The sequence below is a fragment of the Podarcis liolepis genome (genome assembly GCF_965112155.1).
Source record: "Podarcis liolepis genome assembly, chromosome: 9".
NCBI lineage: Eukaryota > Metazoa > Chordata > Lepidosauria > Squamata > Lacertidae > Podarcis > Podarcis liolepis.
The window spans coordinates 22184748-22204786 of NC_139564.1; the positions used below are offsets into that span (position 1 = coordinate 22184748).

At 42.4% G+C, this 20039-nt stretch overlaps 1 protein-coding gene and 1 long non-coding RNA gene across 4 annotated transcripts in view; both read right to left on the minus strand.

The window, feature by feature from the left end:
• UBE2D3 (ubiquitin conjugating enzyme E2 D3) overlaps positions 1–20039 on the minus strand; it is a 32955-nt gene that overhangs the window by 11186 nt on the left and 1730 nt on the right. For all 3 annotated transcript variants that reach the window (XM_083459379.1, XM_083459377.1, XM_083459378.1), the window contains exons 2-4: positions 1873–1936; positions 1720–1751; positions 373–450 (exon numbers count right to left, since the gene is read on the minus strand). In XM_083459379.1, the coding sequence (XP_083315505.1) occupies positions 373–450; positions 1720–1751; positions 1873–1936 (174 nt within the window). The remainder of the gene's footprint in view (positions 1–372; positions 451–1719; positions 1752–1872; positions 1937–20039) is intronic.
• LOC310686176 lies at positions 3776–20025 on the minus strand. The gene is made up of 4 exons (XR_014515741.1): positions 17801–20025; positions 17075–17635; positions 4159–16229; positions 3776–4108 (listed from the first exon to the last, which is right to left on the minus strand). It is a non-coding gene; the product is annotated as an uncharacterized lncRNA (long non-coding RNA).

Consider the following 20039-nt stretch of genomic DNA (forward strand, 5'->3'; position numbering starts at 1 on the left):
ATACTGCCCCCTCAATGAGGTCAAACTTAGATTCACAAAATGTTTAGGGGTATGCGTACCCCTGCATCCCTCCAGAAAAAAGCATGACAGACAGTTATAGAACTGAATCAGAAATTATTTGATTTCTGGAATCTTTTGAACACAATTCATCTATTAGCTGCAATTCAATCCAAACCTGAGCAAGATTAGCATGCAAGCCAGTTATTTAATGGAATAAACTAGCTGCCAAGGCTTTTCTATTAGAGATCACACAAGCACTGTAAGCAAATATAGCCACAAAAATACTTGTTTCTTAGACAGTGGCCTATAATTCACAAGCCCAGAGAGGTTCAATATTTTAGAAGCAAAAGACTCTTCCACATTTATGCTTACCTTGGGTGGTTTGAAAGGGTAGTCTGTAGGAAAGTGAATTGTCAGGAAGAAAACACCACCTTGATATGGACTGTCATTCTGTCAGAAGGAAATTCAGATCCAAGTTATAATTTTTAGCAGGACCCATAGAGAGTTCAGAATAGCAAAGCATAGTAACAGTAAGCTGTGCTCAAAGTTTAAATATTAGCTTAACTATAAGCAAAACCATCTGCAACAAGATGTTTACCAGATTTCTACCAGAGCTCAGTTTAACCAAGCACTGCATATGGCAAAACAGTCTTATAAAAAGAGAAGATATGGAAATCCCCATGAATATTCTTCCATGTCTATTAACAAGTAACTAGAGAAACAGTTTTTTGCATTACAACACTCCTTTCAGTCACTAAATGAAACCTTTTTTATTCTTAAACTTTACGTTTAGGCAATTTAAATCTTGCTGACAGTCCTGTTTTATCTGCTTGCTTATTATGCAGTTTTGATGTTAAAATATTGTTATTGGTATTTTGAGTTATATATATAAAGCACTGGTCTTTAACTGATCTGAGGTGGGTTGGAACAGATACACTACCACCACGCAAGTAAAAGTTTAAGAAAACAAATGCATGTTTATATTAGAAATGGGCTCTGGGTCTGAAAAGGTTGAAGATACAGTGTAAACTATTCAGAGACTGATCTGGTAGAAGTGGTATAGAAATATTTTGATAAAACAAATCTCTATTGTGTACAATTTGAGAAAGAGGTCTACAAATATTTTCTATTTTCAGGACAAATACTGGTAGCTTCCTTAGCCTCCCAAGAAAAGCGGAAAAATATCTGTACTGAGATAAATTACCGTATTTTTCGTCCCATAGGGCGCACCTAGTTTTTTTGGCGGGAAATAAAGGGGGGGGGAATTATTTCCTCCCCAGGCGTGGGGCTGGGGCGGGGGAAGCCCAAGCTTCCCCTGACCCCAGCCCCCAGAACAGGCTGCTCTGCGCAAGCCGTGGGAGGGCTCCCGCGGCTTGCGCAGAGCTACCTGAAGCCCGGGCGCGACTGCTCAGTGCAGCCAGACTTCGGGGTGGAGGCAGCTCTCTGCAAGCCGTGGGAGCCTGGCGGGAACTCCCGCGGGCTCCCAAGGCTTGCGGATAGCTTCCTGAAGCCTGCATTCGCCCCAAAGGACACACACACATTTCCCCTTCATTTTTGGAGGGGAAAAGTGCGTCCTATACGGCGAAAAATACGGTAGTTGGCCCAATAAAAGGTACTATAACCTCCCTACCAATACACCTTCAAAACAGATATGAGAGTGGCCTTAGAGTTTCAAACACTTCTATTTTAAATCATCGTTCAGAAAGTTGAAATACTTACAGGGCCCATAATTGTGGCTTGCCAATGAAACACTGAGAAGAGGGAGGGAAAAAAGAAAAATTCAGTATTTCTTTAGGGAAAAGAGCATATAGACAAATATAGAGCAAGTCACATTGGTTTATTAGGTTTAAACTTAGTTTGTCAGTTACTTACTGTCATCTCCAACAGGGCCTGCAGAACACTGAGCTGGTGGGTCACGAGCCAAGTCACTAAGTTCCTACAAAAAGAAATATTACCTTTAGAGCACATCCTATATAGAGGTCATTTCTGCCCTTCCCGAAAGGTCACAGAAAGAGGATCTTATATTCTGTCCATTTCAAATTTAATTCCATACCAAATTACTGTTACGGAGCGACACAAAACAGGTACCATGTTCTCTTAAAGAATTAATGGAGGCAGGGTTCAGAGGTTGTGAACATTTACAGCTAACTTGTTTGGTACTCATGAGTCAAGGGAAGCAAGACAAAAAAGCTCATTCCTTACTAAGAATAGCTTGTTAGTGTACTTTCATGCAAGCAAGCCATAAAGAATGGGATGCGGAAGCATCCCTTGACATGTAGCTGCACTCGATACATACACAGTGTAAAGCAAAGGTAGTATTAATACGCTGCAGGTAGGCATTGCTACCAACCTTCATCAGTTAAGAATGTGATGAACAAAGTCAAGATTTTCAGTGATGTTACAACCTCCTGACACCTAGCCAAGTTTCCCTTTACCCATGCATTCATCCAATCTATACTAAACTTCAGAAAGAGTTGAGCCTTTATTTGGAAGCCTTTTAAGCAATCTTAGTTCATGACTGTACTGCAAGAATACAGTGTGGTTCACTAACTGCAACATGAACTTTCAGAAGTTACTCCTAGCTTAGAAGGAGGAGGAGGAGTAGGAAGAAGAATTTGGATTTGATATCCCACTTAATCACTATCCTAAGGAGTCTCAAAGAGGCTAACAATCTCCTTTCCCTTCCTCCCCCACAACAAACACTCTGTGAGGTGAGTGGGACTGAGACACTTCAAAGAAGTGTGACTAGCCCAAGGTCACCCAGCAGCTGCATGTGGAAGAGCGGAGACACGAACCCGTTTCCCCAGATTACAAAACTACTGCTCTTAACCACTACACCACATTGGCTCTCCTAGCTTACGTTTTTCCAATGAACACTAGCAAGTTAGCATGGCACTTTCAAGTATTTATGTTCATTTTTATGTATATACCTACAATCCTTTAGTGTTCACTGTATTTGTGCACTATAATTGTTGCCACAGAAAGTAATATGTTATATTAATGGAGCAAGTCACTTAACACTTTGTTGTAGAAACACACAATCAACTTCTATCATACACAGGCACTTCAACCTCTACAGTGGTGCTTCAGGTTACAGACTCCGCTAACCCAGAAATAGTACCTCGGGTTAAGAACTTTGCTTCAGGATGAGAACAGAAATTGTGCTCCGGCGGCACGGCGGCAGCAGGAGGCCCCATTAGCTAAAGTGGTGCTTCAGGTTAAGAACGGACCTCTGGAACGTATTAAGTACCGTATTTTTCGCTCTATAACACGCACCCGACCATAACACGCACGTAGTTTTTAGAGGAGGAAAATCCGTAGGCATGCCACTCGTAGGCATTCCCTCCATAACACGCACAGACATTTCCCCTTACTTTTTAGGAGGAAATAAGTGAGTGTTATGGTGCAAAAAATACGGTACTTAACCCGAGGTACCACTGTATTTGAAATGAAGATAATAAGTCCCTGCCTTAATATTCTCCATTTTGCTATATTTTCAGGGGTTTCTACGTTTTCAGGGTAAAGCAAGCATTTACTGTGCGGAAGCATCCCATGACATGCAATATAATTTAGCTTCCTTCTCATAAGGAAACATAGCATATCCACTCAAAGAAATGGCATACAGCAGAATTAAAGTCTGACCACAGATAACGACTTCACAACACAGTACAGTGGTACCTTGGTTTGCATATGTTTTGGATTACAAACATGTCAAACCCAGAAGTGCGTGTCCCGGTTTGCAACCTTTTTTTTAATTACAAACTTTTTGGGGGGGATCACAGACAATTTTTTTTTTTTTAGGCCCCATTGGCAAAAGCGTGCCTTGGATTGCAACCTGTTTTGGTTTACAAATGGACCTCTGGAACGGATTGTGGTTGTAAACCAAGGTACCACTGTAATTGCAGGTTGCAATTAAGTCCACTTGAAGGTGCAGGTTCCCAATCTGGGGCTGCTTCTGGATCCAGCTTTGTAACTGAAGGCACTTCCAGCCATTGAAACTACTATGGCAACTATGGCCATTCCTGGACTGGGAAAGCCTGGCCACAGTAGTTCATGCACTGGTTTCTTCAAGACTGGATTATCACAATGCACTCTTTGTGGCACTTCCCTTGCACTTGATACAGAAGCTGCAATTAGTGCATAATGCTGCAGCACAACTGCTAACAAGAGTTAGACGCTGCCAGAGACCTGCACTGGTTGCAGATTTGCTACCAGGCCACGTTCATGGTGTGACATTATTATATAAAGGCCTTAACACCTTGGGACCAGTTTATCTGCAAGATCACCTTACCTCATTTATGCTCACTTAACAGCTTCGATCTGTAGAACTGGTAAAGTTATTGTTGCCACATAATACTCATTCCACATTTGTGAGAAATCAAGTCTTTTAGTGTGGCAGAAGTGGAACTCCCTGCCTAATGGCATCAGTCAAGAGCCTTCACAGTAGTCTTTTTGGCACCTGCTAAAAACATGTTTAGACAAGCCTACCCAGAGATGTAGAATGTTTACATGTGTTTTAATCTGCTTTTACCTTACCACTGTTTTTGATTATTGTTTGAATGCTTTAAATAGCTGTTTTTCCCATTTTATTCTTTTCCCCCCTATACCACTTTGAGGGTGCATTTTTTCTTACACTCAAGAGGTATATTAAAAGTGCATGAAATAAAGTAAGAACTAGCACACTTTGAGGGATGTGTGTTACAAATTAACCTACCTACACCTTTATGAGTCATCTCCAACACTGCACAAGCAGAAGGCAGTTCATGCAACCAACCTATCCCTTCACCTACTCCTCCCTACAGTCTCCTATGCTCCCAAATAGTGCTCTCAAATAAAAGTTGATTTGTTCTGCCCATTTTGCACAACTTCCCTCTACTATGGCAGGTCTACACAACAGGGCCCAACATGTTCCTTAGTTCTCTGCCAACCTTCTGGAGAGCTTGTTTTGGGATGGGAGGATATAGCGATAGGGAATATCCATTGTGTGGAGCTGTCTTTCGCTTACATAATGGCTCCCATCTGCATGCCATGCTAAGCCAATCCATTACCTAGTGTGCAAGCAAATACATACATACATACATACATACATACATACATACAGGAAACCAGGGTGCTTAATTGTGCCCTTCAGCAATGCCCTTGGGGCTGCTTGTAATAAAACAGAGGGACCTTTTTTAAAATTACATTTTCTGCCTGTTAACAAAATGACAGAGTGGTCACTAGGCAAGCCTCGCTGGAAAGTATAGCTTCAAAGGGGACATCCACAACCAAAAGGCCCTCACCCCAGTCACCACCTGCCTCACTTCACAAGGACCTTATGTCACAGAACTCAATTCACATCCAGTTACATTTGGGAGCAAGCAAAGATAGACCTAAGTTAGTCACGTTCATAAACCTCATTGAGACTATGTCTGGATGCTTTACCTGAGATTCCTGCATTGAAAGGGTTGGACTAGATGACCCTTGGTTCCCTTCCAACTCGAAGATTCTATGATTCTAAGTACCCAAACTCCAGGCCATAAACTGCTTTTCAAAAAGGTAAGCCACAGCACTTTGAATTGAGACTGTAAATGAGTTACAAGCCAACATAGCTATTTTGGAATGCACATGGCATGTTCCCTAGGATGAGACCTAGTTAGAAGTCTAGCAGCTACATTTTGAGCCAACTGAAATCTCCAAAGCTTTCAAAAGAAATCTCATGTATAGTGTAAAGCAATAGGCTATCAGAGCATGAACTACCAAGGCAAGGCCAAATCTGTCCAGGATTTAGCTGGCACACCAGCCCACAATGAAGATAGGTGCTACAAACCACAGAGGCAAGCCCCCAGTGACAAAGCTGGAACAGTTAACACCCCTGAATTGTAAATTTGGTCCTTCGGAGAAAATGCAACTATGTCCAAGTTGTTTGTGCCTAGGCAGAAAAACCACCTATCAACAGCACCACCATCTTGTTAGGATTGAGCTCTGGGTGGATGGCCCTCATCCATCACCAGACAGTGGATTCAATACTTCCACCACCTCACATCAAAGTACACCTTCAGGAATTAAATTACACCCTTCAGGAATTAGCCGTGCAATTAGGAGAGGAACTACAACAACATGCCGTCTCTGAAGCCAGGTAACAGGTATTGTTTTGGAAAGGCTGATGGTGATGGCATCAGAGGCCAACATGCAGTTCAGGAAAATTATCAGGGTTTCACTCCAACTCTCATTATCCCAACACAGTTATCCATCAGGGCAACTAAGTGTGTCAGAACCAGACTGAAAGGGATCCAGATCATTCTCATTCAGAAGAGTCACCGCCAGCTTGAGGACCTTGCTCAAGAAAAGGATATTTGCAATATGCTAATCACATGCATCTGATGAAATACAACTTTTGGTTTCCTGCAGATTGCCATTTACCCGACAGTTTGTTTTACCCAGGAAAAACTTAAAACATCTGCCCAATCCATAGACTGATACATATCCTTTAAAACTAGTTCTACCAATCTTACTCTCCAGAACTCTTTACCAATGAAAGTCAAAATGGTTTGCACTACTTTAATTTCCACTGGTTTCATACAGCAGAGTAAAATCCCAATTGGCATAACGTCTCAATAATTAATAATATTTCTAGACCACCCTTCAACCGTAGATCTCAGGGCGGTTCACAACGTAAGATAAAAACACAATATACATTAGAAAAACAGGAACCAACAAAAAAACCCCAAACAAATAATCCCCCTCCCCCCATTTAAAAGTGTATATGATGTTAATGGTGCATAAAGATGTACAGTATAATGAATGCAGCAGCCAAACCTCCCTGGAGAGAGCATTCCACAAACAGGTAGCCACTGCAGAAATGGCCCATTCTTGTGTTGTCATCCTCCTGACCTTTTGGGGGGAGGCACACAAAGGCCTCATATGGTGATCGCAGGGTCCAGGTAGGTTCATATAAAGAGAGGCAGTCCTTGAGGTATTGAGGTCCTGAGCCGTTTATGGGTTTATAGGTCAAATCCAGCACTTTGAAATGGGCTTGGAAACTAATCTGCAGCCAGTGCAGTAGGGCAAGGATCGGTGAATAATGCTCAAACTGTCTTGCTTCAGTGAGCAATCTGGCTACTGAATTCTGCACCAAAATGTGCTTTGAAGAAAGCTCTATTATCGCTTTATATTATTACCAATGTACTTGCTGATAGAGTTGAGGAAAGCTAATCTAACCAGGAAAGAAACATGCTCCTAATCTAGACTAGTTAACCCAGTGGTTCTCAACCTGTGGGTCCCCAATGTTGTTGGACTACAACTCCCATCATCCCTGAGCTCTGGTCTTGCTAGCTAGGGGTGATGGGAGTTGTAGTTCAACAACATCTGGGGACCCACAGGTTGAGAAAGGCTGAGTTAACCCATTTTTGGATGCCCCAACAACAAATTATTTAATGACAAATACCCTATTAAGTGAAAATTCAAAGCATAAAGGGAACACAATGTTGATAACAAAAACCAGCCTTTAATTTAGCACTTGCCTAACGTGCAACAGCAATACATTCAAGACACATGTGTGTATACCATCCATGGCACAGCCTTAAACCCCATGTTTCGCCCCTAGATAAGCACCCACTTCCAAGGGCACATGTACACAGGAGCTAAAAAAGCAATCAGGTGGCGATGAAGTGCTGTAGGCAAGCAAATTAGAGAATAAGCGACCTGTTATTAGCAATTACTGTGCTGCATTAATAGCATGGCTTTTTAAGATGCCCCCCCATTCCTAGCTTTACTATTTTACATCACTGTTTGGCATTTTGAAGAGGCTCACTTTGCTATTAGGTAGTAGAAGTGGTCAACACCAAAAACCATCTGTAGAAAAAGAAACACACTACTTTGATTGGCAGGAGTTAAGAATCCCTGCTTCCAGTCTTGCTTGTGAACAACTGAGTCAATTCTGCCTTCAGTAACATGGAGAACATAAGGCAGGTGTCCTACTGCTACTTCTGCCCTAGACACAGGCTCCTCCATGAGAACACCACTAGCATCATAGTACTGAGATTTCTAATAATGTTTTGAACCAAAGACATTTGAACTATGTATGTCAACATGCTCCTTCCATTAAATCCTATTCAAGCCTCTGTGAATCACGTTCCCTTATGAAAATATCATACCAGAAAGCATGTGCTTGCATTATGGAGGGCTAGAATACGGGTAGGCAAACTAAGGCCCAATCACCTTCTAAATCCGGCCCGTGGATGGTCCGGGGATCAGAGTAGAATGTGTGCTTTTATTTAAAATGTACGTCTGAGTTATTTGTGGGACATAGAAATTCGTTCATTAGATAGATAGATAGATAGATAGATAGATAGATAGATATAGATAGTCCAGCCCCCCACAAGGTCTGATGGACAATGGACTGGCCCCCTGCTAAAAAGGTTTGCTGACCCCTGGGCTAGAAGATGCTTTCCAAGATACATTTTGAACGCGTCTGTCAGCAGTACGATCGCTTCTGAAAGATCCTCCCTCCCATCAATGAAAAAAACAACAACAACCCTTCACTTAGGATTTGCCATTTTGAAACCCTGCAGACGCTGTTTCTCAAAATTTGAGGTCTCCTTTCATACTTACTCCATCTTCTGACCCACTCCTCCAAACCCAAATTGTTTGTTCCACAGGTGGGCAGATAGACAAATAACCTGTGTCCATATAAACTACTGCTACCTGCAAGATCTTTGGACTGAGATACTAAGCCTAACACTAGCATTAGAAAAAAACAACTGACCCCAGCCCACCATCTCTGCTCTAGAAACTATGTACAAGCAAAACAGAACAATTCATTGGCTTTCCTTTGAAGAGTGGAGCAATGAGGGTTCAGGCACTCCACAGAATCCAATGTGGTCCAGTGAAGGTCCTCTGCCAGGGGGCCTTCAATTCATCCAAGCCTTAGATAGTACAGGAGACACTGACCACCTCCATAAATATCTTATTCTTTCCAGAAACTATGTGTTGCATTCCTGGCTTAGAGACTGGTACACGCAGTTTGAGAACCAGTGCTGCAGGTAATTCAGTCCTCCTACCTTGTTTTCTATAATACAAAAATGGTACAACCACCTTGTATGTACGCTTTACAGTTGTAAAGACTGGATCATAGGCTACAGAAGTTGCAACAGCAATAATGATAGCAGAACGTTGGCGATCAGCAGTTCTCTCTACCTTGAATAATTACAACCTAAGATAATATCAACTGTAATTACCTCTAGATGACACTATTCCACTAAGTGAACTCACAACTTTGGTGCATGGCTTGCATATGAACTGAGCTTCCGATTGCTTATGTTTAGTTCATTTCCCATGATGATTTTGCTCAAGTGACAGAGGAAGAAAGGGGAAATGGTTCTCTTGCTATGCCTAGATTGAAAGAAACAAGTGGTAACTAAATCTACTGCTGCTTGCATTACAAAACAACTTAGGAGCAGGAAAAACTAGACTTGGATGAGTCTGCATTAACTAAACCTCCAAGTAGCAATTAGCAACAGGGAAGTCCAGAATATATACAAAACTATCTTATATGAAATCCAGCCATCTAGGTCTGGTAGTGGAATTCCTAGTCCTGCTATCAGTGATCCTTTTAATGGAAATACTGAACCTAGTACCTGTGTGCACTCTGCCTCAGCGTTTTTTTGAGTAGTGAACAGCAAAACTAGAGCACTGTATTTCACCCACACATACCAAATACCAGGATCACTTCCAAAGCACATACATAGGTTTTTAAGAAAATGTGAAAAACTTCTTGCAAAGACATGGTACTGAGCTGCTATATAATACACTGGCCAGAGTTTCTAAATTTGCTTTGTAAGATTGCGCCCGAGGAGAGAAAAGGTGGTTTTGTTTGTTGAAAGAAAGTTGCACTATTTAGGACTGCTGGCTCTCAATTTGGTTTTATGGATATTGGTTAACACAAATTTGGTTTAGAAGTTATGTATATTCTGCCATCAATCTAAACAACTGTAAGTACTCTTTTAGATACTCCAGGTGACTTGTTTGGAAACACACTAGGAGGTATTGGTCACGTATTATTGAACATCAAAATTTATTTTATCGCTACAGCTTTGTTCCAAGCTAGACTAGTGTGTTTTTAGAACTTTTACTATTAGGTTAGGTAACTGGTGAATTGGTGAATACTGACAACAGTATAAATAACTCCATTAGTTACTATTTACTAGTTTCACTGGAGGCCACATGACTGCTCTTTCAAAAGATTTACTCATTCAATTATCCTTAAGAGCCACTAGGATTGTTGCCTCTTTAGATGACTCCAGATTAGTTTATTCCACCCTGTAATTCTGTGGTTCTCAAACTGTAGGACAGGTCTTCATGGTGGGGCACACCACACCTGGAGGGATAGAATCTTGAAGCTGGCTATGACCTAGGGGGCAGGAATGTCCTGCTGTAGAAGAGTCACACTGTATTGGTGGAGGAGAGCCACTACTTGTTTCCAGCATATGATCAGAGCGATTCTGTCCTCTTTTGTAAAGGGTATGTTGGGGCAATGGTCCAACATCTTTCCTTGCAGCAGGTGGTGTACTGTGTGTGATCTGTACAAAAGGATCTCTACACGCTTATAGACTAGAGGAGGGGATATCAAGTTGAACGTTTTGGAAATGTTTCTGGTCTCAAACTGAGAACTTTCACAATAGGATTTTACCCACTTAAAGGAAATAAGGAATTAGTTTCTTCTAGGCAGCTTAGTTGAAAGGAACTTATAGGAAACAATACCAAATGTAAAGTAGGAAGTTTTGCCAATTAATGGAGAAAAATTCACTCATTTATAAAAGAAGATTTAATGGAGTATGTTGAAGTCATACTACTGAATGTTCTTTTGAAGCCTTGCAAAAGTTACTTGAGAAAGCAAAGCATTTAAGGCTTAGGCATGTATGTCTACATGATTATCTGAAATTAGAACCCACAGTCAAAAGCAGCTTGAAGTGTTCCAATCACATTTCCTTGTTCAGCAATCTAGATCAGGAACACGCTTTATTCTACATATGCTGCTTTGAGTAAAGAGCTTTTGCTCAATGTTACAGATTTGTTACTTATGCATACAAGGCCCTCCAACCCAAACACTGCGCAAAATTAACCTTGTATGAGTTTAACTATAGTTTGAAGCTGGTATAGTAGATAACACCAACATTTTAGGTTCTGTATCATTTCATAGCAAATGGAAAATGTAACTATTAGCACTAAACCTGTTCAATGATCTCCTGGCAAGATTCACACATTTCTGGGCTATATTCAAAATTCCTTTAGGGACTATGATTGGGAGGAACTGTGGGCTAATTTATGTCATTCTCTGCTTTAGGGAACAAGTACTCAGAGGTACAGCAAGACCCTGATGAGCTCCAGCTCTCCCGGCCCCACCCCCTGAGCAACCCTAGTGCTAAACATGACCAAACCATTCATAAAAGGCGCAGATTCCTGGCAGCTAACTCAAATTCGTGGCACCCAAGGTCAAACTAAATTTGTCAGCCCCTTATCAGGTTTAAATTCCAGTGAAAAAAGAAATACAAACCTATTTTTTTAACAGTACTGGGGAAGAAGCAGAAGCAGAAAACTTGGGAAGCTTTTAGAATCGAGTAGGCAAGCAGATCGCAAAATCCTAAAGCAGCCTTCCCTGATATAGTGCCCTCCTGAAGTTTCAGGCTGTAACTGCCACCATCCCTCACCATTTGTGATGTTGGCTAGAGCTGATGGATATCACCTAGAGGGCATTTTGTTAGGAAAGGCTACTCTAGAGAGCCACAGTCAAACTGCAAGTTTTTACCAAGCTAGATGGCTCAATGGTCTGACTTAAACCCAAGGAAGCTTTCCTACGTTCATATGGTTGTGGTGGTCCATATCCCTACTGCGCCACCCCGAGAACATTTTGCAACGCTTAGTTCTAAACTATGGATCTATGAAGCATATTGAGAGAATTAAAAGGGCTATAAAGCACACCTATCAGTATTGTGCACAGGTTTAAACTATAATGTTTCACACAGCCAAGACCAGGTCCTTTATTAGACTCTTGAGGGGCCCAGAGACAGAACATTTTTTGTGTGGTCCCCTCCATAAGAATGCTTGCTGAAAGAACGGAATAAATATGTAATCCTTTCCAAAACCATCCATATTTGATACCAGAGGTGCCTGATCTTATTTGATTTTAATCCGATTTTAAACTGTATTTCAGTCAATTGCTGAATTTTATGTATTAATGTGTTTATATTTTGATGTTAGCCTCCCTGAGCCCAGTTATGGCTGGGGAGGGTGGGATATAAATAAAATTAATTATATATTATTATTATTATGTTAAGATTCTCTCTCCCTCTGTGTGTGTGAGTGATTCGCTTTCTATGCATGGCATTCCTTCAGTCTATGGAATGACCTGAGGAGATACAGAGCCTATGAGTGTGCTTTCTGAGACAAGAGGAACTGGTAAACACCGTATTTTTCGCTCTATAAGATGCACCTAGTTTTTAGAGGAAAACAAGAAAAAAAATATTCTGAATGAAACGATGTATGATTTTTGTGGTTCATGCTGTAGCCACAGACATGTGATTTGATGGTGAGTTTGGGGGTAGCCCAATGCAAAAATCCTGAGAACCCTTGTGGATCTGTGCTTTGTACCTAGTGCTTGCGCCACTGCGGCCCCAGGCAACAGTGGCTGCATGATTTTTTTGGTGCAAGCTGTAGCCATGGACATGCTATGTGATCTGATGGTGAATTTGAGATGACCCAATGCAGAAATCCTGAGGATCCATGGGCTTTTACCTCCCCCCTCCCAGGCAGCCTCCTTTATTGCTAGCATCCCTTATCTCCCTCCCCGATCAGCTGCTTCCTTTCAACACTCCCTTCCCTCGTTTACCTTAGTGTCTTTTCCTTAGCTGGAGCAGTTTTTTGCTCCTCCTTTTCTTCTAATTTCTCTCCTCATTGCTTTAGTCTCCCTGTCTCCTCTCCTTGCAAGTTTGCTGTCTTTACCTCCCCACTCCCAGGCAGCCTCCTTTATTGCTAGCGTCCCTTATCTCGTTCCCGATCACTTGCTGATCAGCGGCTTTGTTTCAACACCCACTTCCCTCTTTAAAAAAAGGAAAAAGAAGAAGAGCATGCTCTGCTTTTTGCCCCTGGGCAATTTGGCTCCAGGGACCACACATTCGCTCCATAAGACGTACAGACATTTCTCCTTGCTTTTTAGGGGGGTGCGTCTTATGGAGCAAAAAATACTGTATGTTTCTTCACTGCTTCTTCTTGAAGTCTTGGCTTTCTTTTGGCAGCCACACTTTCAGAGTGCTGTAAATACACTGTGGACTCACTTTGGTACCTGCCAATGATAGTATCTAAAGTGTAATGTCTACAAAACAAGGCAGGGTCAATGTAAAAATAACTGAAGCACTATAAGGCCTATTCAGGAAGATAATCAAACTCCCTTTGCCATTACTCTTCTATATCCTAATCTGGATGCCGACAAAGAAGTAGGGCAGCTCAGTTGCTTGTCTTCAGACACTCAGGTCTGAAGAAGCAGCTGTTGCTGGCCAAGAAAAACCAAGCAGAATCTGTATCAGAAGGAATTGACGCCAGAGTTGATTTGAAATAATCTTTCTCCAATCAGGCCTAAGCATTTGACTTCTCCCAGCAAAGACAGAAAAAAATGAACAGGGGAATAACTGCTATCATCATTAATAGTAGACTCGTTCACATGTTGCATTAAACAAGAGTTAAATTCATTCCTCCTGCTGCACCACCAACCGGAAATATGCCAAAGTACAGCTTGTAATGCCATCTGAACCTAGGCTCATGACAATTTCTCTCTAAATAATGAGCAGTATATAGTACATTTGGAGAAACAAGCCACAAGCACAGAATATAGCTTGTTTCCCAGTGGTGCAGCAGGATTAAACCAACAATTTTGTGTGTTCAGATTAAATTATACTTTGTCTTTAACTATGGTTTAGTGTTATGCAAACTCACCCAAATATGTGAGATAACCCATTCCACTTCTAAAACAATAAGTAATTACAGAATCTCCTACTAAATGGGTTTCTAATGAGTGATCAATTTAGTTAACTCATGCCAAAAGGTCATTACAGCCCTACAGTAGAGTTTGTTTGGGGCTTTTCTTATATATATATATATATATATATATATATATATATATATATATATATGGAGCTCAATTGCTCCATAAAAATTGGCAGCAATTATTACCAATGTTTATGTGCTCCCACCTCAAGGGCATGTTATCCCCCCACCTCGCCACAGGATATGACTAAGGCAGCAATAAGCTGCAGTAAGAACTTGCTAAGGTTTGCGGGCATCCAGACATTGAAGCAAAACTAAGCAGACATGAAATTAAAGAATTAAAAAGAGATACCTGTTAAAGGTATAAAGGGTAAAGGTACCCCTGACCATTAGGTCCAGTCGTGACCGACTCTGGGGTTGCGGCGCTCATCTCACTTTACTGGCCGAGGGAGCTGGCATACAGCTTCCGGCGAACCACAGCAGCACACGGAAACTCCATTTACCTTCCTGCTGCAGCGGTACCTATTTATCTACTTGCACTTTGACGTGCTTTCGAACTGCTAGGTTGGCAGGAGCAGGGACCAAGCAACGGGAACTCACCCCGTCATGGGGGTTCGAACCGCCAACCTTCTGATCGGCCAGTCCTAGGCTCTGTGGTTTAACCCACAGCGCCACCCGCATCCCTTTTGTTAAAGGTATAAACGCATACAAATTAACTTGTGCCATCTCACACTGAAGGTGAAGGACTGCATGTCTGTTTAGGCAGTATTCACAGAGGCGCCACCAAACAAGAAAATACTCCGAGAAATGTAGGCTAAAAGACTTTTCCCAATACATCAGATCACTCTGCTGATGGTAAGGCATGCATTCAAACATGCAATAACCAATTGAAGACTGATTTGATCAACTGCCAGGCATTTTGTACCATTTGTGTTGGCAACCCCTAAGTCTAACATCACTGGAAATTAGTATCATGCAAGATAGAAGAACTAAGGCACTTAAAACAATTGCCAAAATGGCCCAGAGTACGTTTTTGTGACATTTTTGGGTGGCTGTACCTGAAGACAAAGGAAAACAAAGTAAACCTAGAATCATGCAATGTTGACAGAAAAGCAGATGGTAGAGAAGACAAAGAATGAAGATAACTGAATGCAGCGTAACAATTGCCAGTTAAGCACACACTGATCTTAACACTTATTTATTAGAGAGTAAAAATTCAGATGGTCTCAAATGACTAATACTGGCCTTAAAGGAACAACATTCTACCAAATAATTGCCACCTTTTGCTTTTCAAATCCATTGTAAAGAAAAGATGAGTATGATAAATATATGAATGCTACTAAGCTTCAAATTTAGTTTTCTCCCTCCATGATTTAACCACTTTACAGGAAGAATAGTCAGAAGAAGTTCTAGACTTCATCCCACCATTTATAACACACACTTAAATGTGGATTAACCCCCTCCCCCGTAACCTGCATATGCTATTCAGAAATGACATTTATCTGAACAAAATATTAGTAATGTCAGTCCATACCATCTTGCCCACCCAAGCTGAATATCCATGGCTACTAAAGTTCCAGACCTTGGGATATTTTAAAAACAGATATCCCACAGGAACAAAAACAAAAATCTCACTGGGATATACATTTTAAGTGTCTCCAACTACAAAAACAAGAAAAAGCATTTCTGCATCAGTCATTAAGGCGATGAAAATGTGAATGAACTACACATGTAAAAGTCCTGCAACTGATAAACTACAGAATTAAAATTCAAGATAATAAGGGAAGCAAATAAAAGGTGATAATTGGAAAAATAAATAGTAAGAAATGTTTAATTATCAAGAACAGACAGAATTGGCTAAACATTGCATGGTGTAGCCACTAGACCACTGGTGTATAACTGGGGAAACCAGGTTATTATTAATCAATTAAATTTGTATACTGCGCTCCATCCATAGAGGTACAAATCTCCACTCATACATAAAAGTTCACTGAATGACCTTGGGCAGTCACTCCCTCTCAATAATAATAATTTAATTTTTATTATTTATATGCCGCCCATCTGACTGGATTGTCCCAGCCACTCTGGGCAGCTTCCAACAAAATATTAAAAGACAAAAAAACCTCAAACATTAAAAACCTACCTGTACAGGGCTGCCTTCAGATGTCTCCTAAAAGTCAGATCTGTTTATTTATTTGACCAATTTTGGTAACCTAAACCAGTGTTTCCCAACCAGTGTTCCGCGGCACACTAGTGTGCCGCGAGACGTTGCCTGGTGTGCCGTGGGAGGGAGGCGGGCAAGTCGGGCGGCGAGAGGGGGGGGCTGCGGCGGCGAGGAGAGGCCGCCCAGCGCGGGGCTCTCGCCGTCTGCCTGCCTGGCTGCCTGCGTGGCGCTGACGTCACGGGGCTGTAACGTGCCCCACATAGGCACACGCGGGGCGGCGAGCGAGCTCCCTCCCACATCCCATCGCCGCTCGCTTCGGCCGGCCTACTGGGCTGTCGCAGGCGGAAGGCCTGCGCATGCGCGAGGTTTTCGTGCCTTCGGGATTCCCTTTACGCCTTCCTCCTCCCGGGTCCTTGAGAGCGCGGGAAGCGGCAGCGCGAGACCGGCGTTGAGCCTGGTAGGTATTGCGCTTGCCAAGGCAGTCATTTGGGAAATGAAAACTTGCAAAGCAAGCAACCAGTTCAATCTGAATTACGTGTATGCTTAATATCCTGTATCTGAAACCTGTTCTGCCCCCTCCCCCACACTTGGTGCCATTTTCATCTACACATGCAGCAGAGTAAGTTGACCCAGAATAGTACCAATTCAGATGGCAGATGGGAGAATGACAGTGCTGAATGCTTTCCCATGTAGAACAGTCCCTGCAAATAAAAACCTAGCATATTTGGAAGAGGGATGCTAGCCTAACCATTACCTTCTATGCTGTTACTATTTTTTTATTTTTTTTTACATAAGTAAAAAGTGACCTTTCCCCATCTGGCATGGTGGTGTGCCTCGAGATTTTTTTCATGAAACAAGTGTGCCTTTGCCCAAAAAAGGTTGGGAAACACTGACCTAAACTACAAAAAGGGGCTGCCAGGAGGATGGGGAACAGAAGAGAAGGAACCACCTACACTACCTTGAGCTCCTCTGAAGGAGGGTTACACAAAATGGAATTGTCAAGGAACTTTTAGCAATGTTAAAGGTAAGCGGGAATAGGAGGCACGGTGGTCAGCTGGTAATTTAAGAACCAATTAACAATAGACGTTTATTACCAATGTGCGGAAGCTATGGCTCACCATGTTAGAATCCAAATACCATCAACCCCAACCAGTATAGCCAACGGTGAGGGATTATGCAAGTTGAAATCCATCAAATGTTAGAAGGCCACTGGATCCTCCCTGCATCCTGGGCACCACCACCACTAGGTTTATGATATTGGCTAGTTCTGCTTTATTCAAATTACACAAAAGGCCTCAATGATTTTCATTCCACGGAGCTGATTACTTTTAAACAATATTTTCATCCACGACACAACTAATTCTTAAAGAATTTTTTGAGGGGCATAACAACACAAGGAAAAAAATCTAGTGCTTAAAAAAGCCCCCCTAACAGTGCCAAACTCAAGTCCTTAAACTGGGTTAAGAAGAACATAAGCAAATTCCCAAATGTACTTTATGAACGTTGCTTTTAAAAAATCGAATCTCTTTCCACACTGAAGCTTCAATATTTATAGTTGCATTAATTGAAACAGAAACAGAATGAGTTATTTTAAGGATTCTCTTAAAGATGTAAATTTACATTTAGTAAATTTTATAAAGCCTTAGCCTACCAATGTGTAGATTGCCTCTAGAATTGCATCAATTTAATAAACATATAAAGCTAGCAATGAATGAGTAAACAAGCATCTTAGCAAAAGATATTGTAGTTCAAGATGAAGATATGCCAATTAAATGGAAGTCTACATGATTTCATGGCTCTTTAGGCAAATATGAAAGCTGTCCTACAATACTTTTATTGCCTATTATGGCTGCACCAGAATAGTTAAGGAAAACAGCAGAAAATGTGTACATCAAATTGTAGGACTAGTAAGGGGCCTTTAGGTAGATTAAAATTGAAAATGTTATGCAAAATTACTACTTGAAGCTAGAACAGACCTATAAGTCCACAGTGGTCACTGCCTAGTTTAAGGTCTCCTTTAAGATCATTAACATTTTGATTTTTTGCTTGGCCTACAATACTTATCTTGAGCTTGTGTTTTGTCTAGGTAATTTTGTGTAGTTACATGACATGATAAACATGTTATGTCAACTAATCAAAATGCATATTTATTCAATCACACCCTAGGAGGACTAGGTGAAAAAGGGACATCAATTTTCATGAGTGATTCATAAGGAGTTATAGAACAGTACATGTGCATTGATTTCAGCCAACATTGGGCAAGGTTAAATTATCAGTGTTATTTCTATTGAAGTGCTCAGTGTCCCAACTCTAGAGTATAGACTTTGGCTCCTGAGAGCATTCTTATCCAGAGAACCTGAATTTCGAAAGCTAACCTGCCACTTTAACATGCCTTCAGAAAAACAGGTAAGAGAATACCATAAATTCAATATCCATTTTGCCATGGACTTTCTAGCGAGTCCACTTCCTGTCTAATTCTTTGAATTCTAAGGCATTTACACACACATTACTAATAAGCACTTGAGAATTGGGCTGCTAAACGTTTTGCTTCTATATGTTGTTGACAAAACTAATTAAAGCTGGGCGACTCCCTTAAGAGTTGTTATTCTCTACTGCAGGGGAAACAAGTTCGAGAGCAAGCTTACCAGAAGCTGTTATTAAGGTTTTATTTAATACTAATTCTGTCCAAACACACCAGTGAGCGCAGAGGGCAAGATGTGGGGCTGTGCTTTTGTGTAGCAGCGACGACGTCAGCAAATACACTGCTGGCAAAAAGGAGCCTCACACTGTTAATATAAATGGTTCAGCTTCTTAATTCATAACCGACGGGGGGGGGGAGAATCGAAAACCTCTCCCAACGCGATCCCAAGACCCAAGGAGTTTGTAGGACTTCCTTCACAGCGGACCCCCCGTCGGTTTGCAAAGAGAGAGAAAAGAAACCCAAAAACGTCATCAGTGAAACCAGGCGGGTGACGACGTTACCTAAGCCGCACCCTCTGCTGCTGCTGCTGCCACCACCAGCGAACCTTCTTCCCCTCGGAATACGGGCTGACTTCCTCCACCACGACACTCGTTTCAAATTAGCTCGTTACTCCACCCTCCTTCTAGATTGTGCAAGAACGAAATTCTCGATGCATCACACAGCCGCCGCCACATACTTCCGCCCCTTGTCAAGAGCGCAGGCAAAAGCCGTGTATTCCGCATTTATCACCCAACCCCCTTCCCCCCCATAGAAGAGAGAAAGGGGAAAATTCAAAGAAAAAAGGGAGGGGGCGGGCAGACGGGGACTCCGAAGAGGACACGCTCGGTCGGCAGCTGCAGCGGCCGAGAATGTGGATGTGCGTGTGTCAGTCATGTTATTGCCGAAAGCTGGCGAGAGAGAGAGAGAGAAAGAGATCCCAGGGAAGCGCCTGAACTAGGCAAACCCGCCGCCGCCGCCATCTTACAATGCGGGAAAGAAGTTCCCGGCCAGAACAGAGGAGCTGGCTGACGGGGAGGCGGATTTCACACAGATGTAGACACACACACACACACAAATACACACACACACGGTGGTGGTGCTGAGGGGGAATCGTTTCTGCCCCCTTTTCTTTTCTCCGCCCGAAGCCGGATGGGCAAATTGAGCTTTGTCATGACAATGCCTCCCCGGTCCGGAGATTCCAGGCAGCGAGCGGCCGAAGCTGACACGGAGAGAGCGGGGTCGAGCCCCTCGCGGACCCCCGAAGGCCTCGGGGAAGAGCCAGGGCCCGGCGGGGAAGGGGACGGGAGACCCGTTTCCCACCACCCGCAGCCTGTCCCACCCGTCCCCGCCGCTGAGGGCTTTCTGGAGGCCGGCCGAGGCAGACCCCGCCTGGGCGCC